The sequence below is a fragment of the Orycteropus afer genome, unplaced genomic scaffold, assembly GCF_000298275.1.
Source record: "Orycteropus afer afer isolate SDZICR_OR568_19922 unplaced genomic scaffold, OryAfe1.0 scaffold00085, whole genome shotgun sequence".
In the NCBI taxonomy this organism is placed as follows: Eukaryota; Metazoa; Chordata; class Mammalia; order Tubulidentata; family Orycteropodidae; genus Orycteropus; species Orycteropus afer.
In genome coordinates this window covers 5346367-5351666 of record NW_006921672.1, presented here as the reverse complement: position 1 = coordinate 5351666, position 5300 = coordinate 5346367, and the positions used below count along the sequence as shown (strand labels likewise).

Below are 5300 nucleotides of genomic sequence, written 5' to 3'. Positions count from 1 at the left end.
CCTGGTATCTGCCTTCAGTCTTCCCGGGAGACCATCCCCTTTTGCAACATTTTCCGCCTAGGGCTTGGGCCTCCTTCCTTCCGTTCTCCGTGACCTTTTGCAGACCCGCCACGCGGGTGGTGGACTGGGGAGTTGGCTCTGGCCCTCTGACCTCTACTGCTCTCCTTACCTGGGACACACACAGTGCAAGGAAGAGCGTGGGCCAGGGAGGACGATCGGGGGTGGGGGAAACGACCGAAGGTCGCGACTATCACCAAACGACTAGGCTCCCAATGGAACTTTTTTTCCCCCCTTCTCTGTAGACTGAAAATATGCAGACCACTGGGGCACTACTCATTCCTCCAGCTCTGGTAAGCTGAGGCTCCGGGGTGGTCTGTAGAGCCAGGTGTGGTAGCCATCAATGTTTAATGAATGAACTGAGAGGACCTTGTTGTCCAGATGATGTTGGCTCTTTGGGGAGGCTATAGAATGTGATGCAGGTAATCTCCCTTTATTTTGACCTGTAGAATCAAGCATTATAAACCAGCTACCTTGACTTTGGAATGTCCTCAGAGTATGGATCTGACCTTTACTGCTGATTTGGCCCTAGCCAGGTAGTGCACTAAAGAGCAGTGGTTCTCAGCCTTATACCAGTAAGAATCAATCCTGTGGGGTGTTTTTAACACTCTTGATAGCAGGCTGCACCCTAAACCAATTCCATCAGTCTCTGAGAATGAGAGTAGAACACAGGCATTGGGCATTTTTTTTAGAACTCCCCAGGTGATTTCAATGTTCAGCCAAGTTTGAGAACCACTGCATTAAAAAATATTTCAAGAAAGCCATATTACAGATGGTTCTACTTAGATGACCATTTCAGGAACCTCAGCAGGCTTACTGGGCCCTCTACCCAGGGTGTGTAGCAGATTTCCTACCTCTGATTCCTTTGAAGTGCAAAGGAAATGTATCTGGTTTGATGTGAGTGTGAATTCTTGTTTCGTTCTGGGATACTGATTAAGGCTGTGCCCATGGAGGTGAACTTTGGTACATGGTTTTGAATGGTTAAGGTCGCCACTGCTGAGTATACCAGGGTTTCAGGACAGCTATCTTCCTGGTAGAAAAAAGAATAATTGACCTTGAATACATTGAATTTTTTCTGTGTATGACATTTATAGTCATTTTTGACAGAAGCTCAACAATTATGTTTTTTGGTTTGGGTATGTCTTTCTGATTTTATAGGTCCGCTGTTGTACCAGGAGTCTAATCAGGCCTGTGTCTGCCTCATTCCTGAGTAGGCCAGAGGTCATCCCATCTAAACAGGTAAGGGAGTAAGGGTCCTCCCTGTTCCTTAGTTTGGGTAAATTGAGTGGCTTTTAGGCAGAAGTGATGAGAGGAAGAGAATGTGTAGTGTCTTTAGTGTCCCCCACCCAACATGAGCATTGTAGGTGAGAAACCTGCTAAAATGAGGTTTTCCTAACCCACAAAGTTTCCCTAGCCCTGCCTGAGAACAGACTCCAAGACTACTTCCCAGCATACTTTGCAGTCAGAGCATTCTGTACTTGCCAGGCAGTTTGCCAAGCGTTTCCCAGAGCTCAGGTGGATGGGGTGAAGGGGTGGAGTCCACCTGTCTTTGTGCCTTACTATCTCCTTATGCTCTTTCTTTCTTTCTTTCTCTCTCCTCCTCCTCCTAGCCTTTCTACAGCAGTTCCCTGCTCCAGGTGGCCAGACGGGAGTTCCAGACCAGCGTTGTCTCCCGGGACATTGACACAGCAGCCAAGTTTATTGGTGCTGGGGCCGCCACAGTTGGTGTGGCTGGTTCAGGGGCTGGCATTGGGACAGTGTTTGGCAGCTTGATCATCGGCTATGCCAGGTAAGTTAGGGGGTAGCTTAGAGTATCCCCCAGTGGGAGGAGCTCCCTTCAGGAGGCTTCAGGTTATTTTATTTGCCTCTTGTTTTCTCCAGTGGCTTCTTAATCAGAATGTAAATATGTGTCTGTCCAACCTGGCTCTCTTAAACTTGCCATGTTGGTTTGCAGCTTGCCCATCCAAATTCCCAGGAAACGTGCAGGCTAGGCCTTCTCCCAGTTGTAGCACTCCCCATCCACCTCACCCTCCTTGCCCTCCACCCCCAGCATGACCTCACCTCCTCCCCTCCCTGGGCTGGCATCGATCTCTGTCCCTGGCAGGAACCCATCTCTCAAGCAGCAGCTCTTCTCCTATGCCATTCTGGGCTTTGCCCTGTCTGAGGCCATGGGGCTCTTCTGTTTGATGGTCGCCTTCCTCATCCTCTTCGCCATGTGAGGCTCCATGGGGGTCACTACCCATCCCTGCTGCTTCAACTCCAGGCCATGCCCCATGCTGGAGTATGCTAAGCTTTACCATTAAACACAACGTTTCTCTAAAGCCGTATGCCTGTGCCTCTGTCCTTTGCCCTTGGGGAGGGTCTTGGTAAAAACAGAAGAGGGAATTGGGTCAGCCAGGGGTGATGAGGAACCCCTCGGGACTGAGCAGCAGTAGCACTGCCATGCCCGAAAGAATGTCAGTTCTCTCCCTCCATCTCCCAGGAGGAGCATGGGTTCATCCCAGGAATGATAACTGGTGCTTTTTTCTCTTCAGATTTAATGTTAATTTGGAACATTTTGAGGGGAGTTTAATTTGCACCAAGCTCTGTACCAAGTGTACAAAAGAGGGAACTAAGGCTTAGGGAAGCAACATAATTTGTCCTGAGTCACAGCGCTGCTCAGTGGCAGAATTGGGGATTCCCCCTCAGACCAGCCTGAACTTTGAACTATTGTGCTATCCCCTCTATTTTCATTTTTGGTCCCACAATTAACGTAGCACAGATGGGGGAACTTTGTTCCAAAGAAGTTGTACAGCAAGGTAGGGGTGGGGCTAGCATCTGCTTGGATTTAGCCGTACTTGTTTTATTTTCATTACTTATTAGCCTTTCTTAGAGTGCTCAGATGTTCTTGAATAAAGCAGGTAAGATTCACAATCCCTGTTGGAGAATTTACAATTTTAGCTTTGCTAGAAACAAAAAGTGTTTTCTAAGGTGAGCCAACTAAAGAATTGCCTGGAAACTTCATGCAGCATCTTCCTTGTAGTCTCATAAGTCTGTGCGCAGCAGTCTCCTACTTGGCTAAGCAAACAAACAAACAAGCTCTGACTCACGTCGACAGTTGAGGTTAGAGTAGAGCTGCCCCCTAGATTTCCAAGGCTGTGAATCTTTAACGGAAGCACACTGCCTTATTAGTCTCCTGTGGAGTGGCTGGTGGGTTCAAACTTCTGACCTTTTGGTTAGCAGCTGAGTGCCATAACCACTGCCCCGCCAGAGGTCCTTTACTTGGCTAAAGTGGGTCTGATATCTCAAAGTCTGATACCAACAGCTGTTGTTTCTCTCAGTCCCAGTGGGGCAATTCATGGACAGCATTAACACAGTGGTGCTGGGGGACACTGTCTTCAAACTGGATGGTTTGAAAAGAATAATTTACAGGACCAAGCAGTTTTATTCGGATTGCTATCAAGTCGGAGTCAATTCAACAGCAGCCAACAACAATTTACAACTGGAAGCCATTTTGTGAAAGTCTTATGCCTCACAACTTATTGCAAAAATTCTGTGAAAGAAATCAAAACCAAGCCGACTGCCATAGAATCAGTGATCCTATGGAGCAGGACAGAACTACCTCTGAGTTTTCCCAAGGCTGTAACTCTTTACAGAAGCACTGTCTCATTTTTCTCTGGGGAGCAGCTGGTGGGTTCAAACTGTCAACCTTTGGGTTAGTGGCCCAATGCTCTAACCACTGTGCAGCCAGAGCTCCTAAGTGAACTCAGGAACATTGCTAATTGGTGCTAGGCTTGCTTTCTAACCGAAAGGCAACTAACAAAGAAAACAAACCCAAGAGTGTGAATCAGTGAGAACGGATTCAGTCTGCGTGCAATTGAAAGAAAATGCAGGTATTTGGGGGGTAAGCACCTTCCTAAGGGCTGTGAGGGAGGAAAAGAAAGTGAGGTCCTTGCCCTCAAGGAGCTTGTAACACCCAGACAAGTGGAAAGGACAGTAAACAGTGCCACACATATGTGAATACAGAAGCTATTTGCTGTGAAAATTCCAATAGGAAAAGCAAGGAGGCCAGCGTAGTTGTAATGATAATGGTTAACTTTTGAGCACTTGTTTGTTAGGGGCAGTGCTGAGCACTTTCCTGATTACCTTAGTCTAGTCAGGTGATACAGGTAAGGAAACTGAGGGAGGCTCACAGAGGAGGCATCTGGCCTATGGTGATACATCTGGTTAATAAAACTGGTATTCAAGCCCCAGATCTTGTGTTCTTATCACTGCTGACTCATCTAAAGTTTGTGGAGGCTCAGTGACGCCCAAGGTCATACGGTAGACCAGTGATTCCAATCCAAGTCTGTCTGGCATTTCAACAATCATGGTCTTCTTACCAGAGCTTCTCAACCTCGGCACATTTGGGGCCAGATAATACTTCACTTGGGAGCTCTGGTAGCATAGTGCCTAAGGCACTTGACTGCTAACCAAAGGGCTGGCGGTTCAAACCCACCAGCCACTCCTCGGAAGGAAGGTTGGGCAATCTACTTCCGTAGTGATACTGCTTGGGAAACCCAAGGAGGGGTTGCTATGAGTCAGGGCCGACTCGAGGGCACATAACAACCACCACAATAATACTTCATTGTGGATGGGTGTGCTGTGGGATGTTCAACAGCATCCCTAGCCTCTAACCATGATATACCCATAGCAACCCTCTCCCCATACCCCCTCAGTTGTGACAACCAATAGCCAAATGTCAGATACTGCCAAATGTTCCTTGGCTGGGGGACAAAATAGCCCCTGGTTGAGAACCTTCCCACTAACATGATCTGCTTGTCCTCTTAGCCTCTGTACCTAGGTAACTCCTTCAAGGATGCTATGCAAGCCAATAATAGAACCTGCAGTAGCGCCCAGGAATTTCATCAGGGCTATAGTAGAGAAATGAGACTGAGGCTGGACTGGCAACTGAGGAGCTGCCAAGGGAGCAGTAGATTAATGGGTAATGCTTTTAGGCGAACGGAACTTCATAACCCTTTGGGATGTCAGGCTGGCATCCTTGTGGGTCACTGCCCTCTAGTGGAGAAGAAGCAGTCTCTAGGGAAGGTAGTTGCCTTTTCATTCCTGTAAAGCTTCAGGAACTTAGTTTTTACCAAGCCACCAGCAAGAATTTTCCTTCATTGCCGGCTCCGGACACCCTCAGAAATGTTGGGACTTAAAAACCCAAACCAGCAGCAAGCATTGGGAATGTGGCTGGTGGACCTGTTAGAGCCATAGAAGGT

At 47.8% G+C, this 5300-nt stretch overlaps 1 protein-coding gene across 1 annotated transcript; it reads left to right on the top strand.

Annotated features, from left to right (window-relative positions):
* Window positions 1-311: 311 nt before the first annotated feature.
* Window positions 312-2276, top strand: ATP5MC1 (ATP synthase membrane subunit c locus 1). The gene is made up of 4 exons (XM_042781086.1): window positions 312-350; window positions 1216-1296; window positions 1668-1846; window positions 2108-2276. Exons 1-4 carry the CDS (start codon window positions 312-314, stop codon window positions 2274-2276), a joined length of 468 nt encoding a protein of 155 aa, XP_042637020.1.
* The last annotated feature ends 3024 nt before the right edge of the window (window positions 2277-5300 follow it).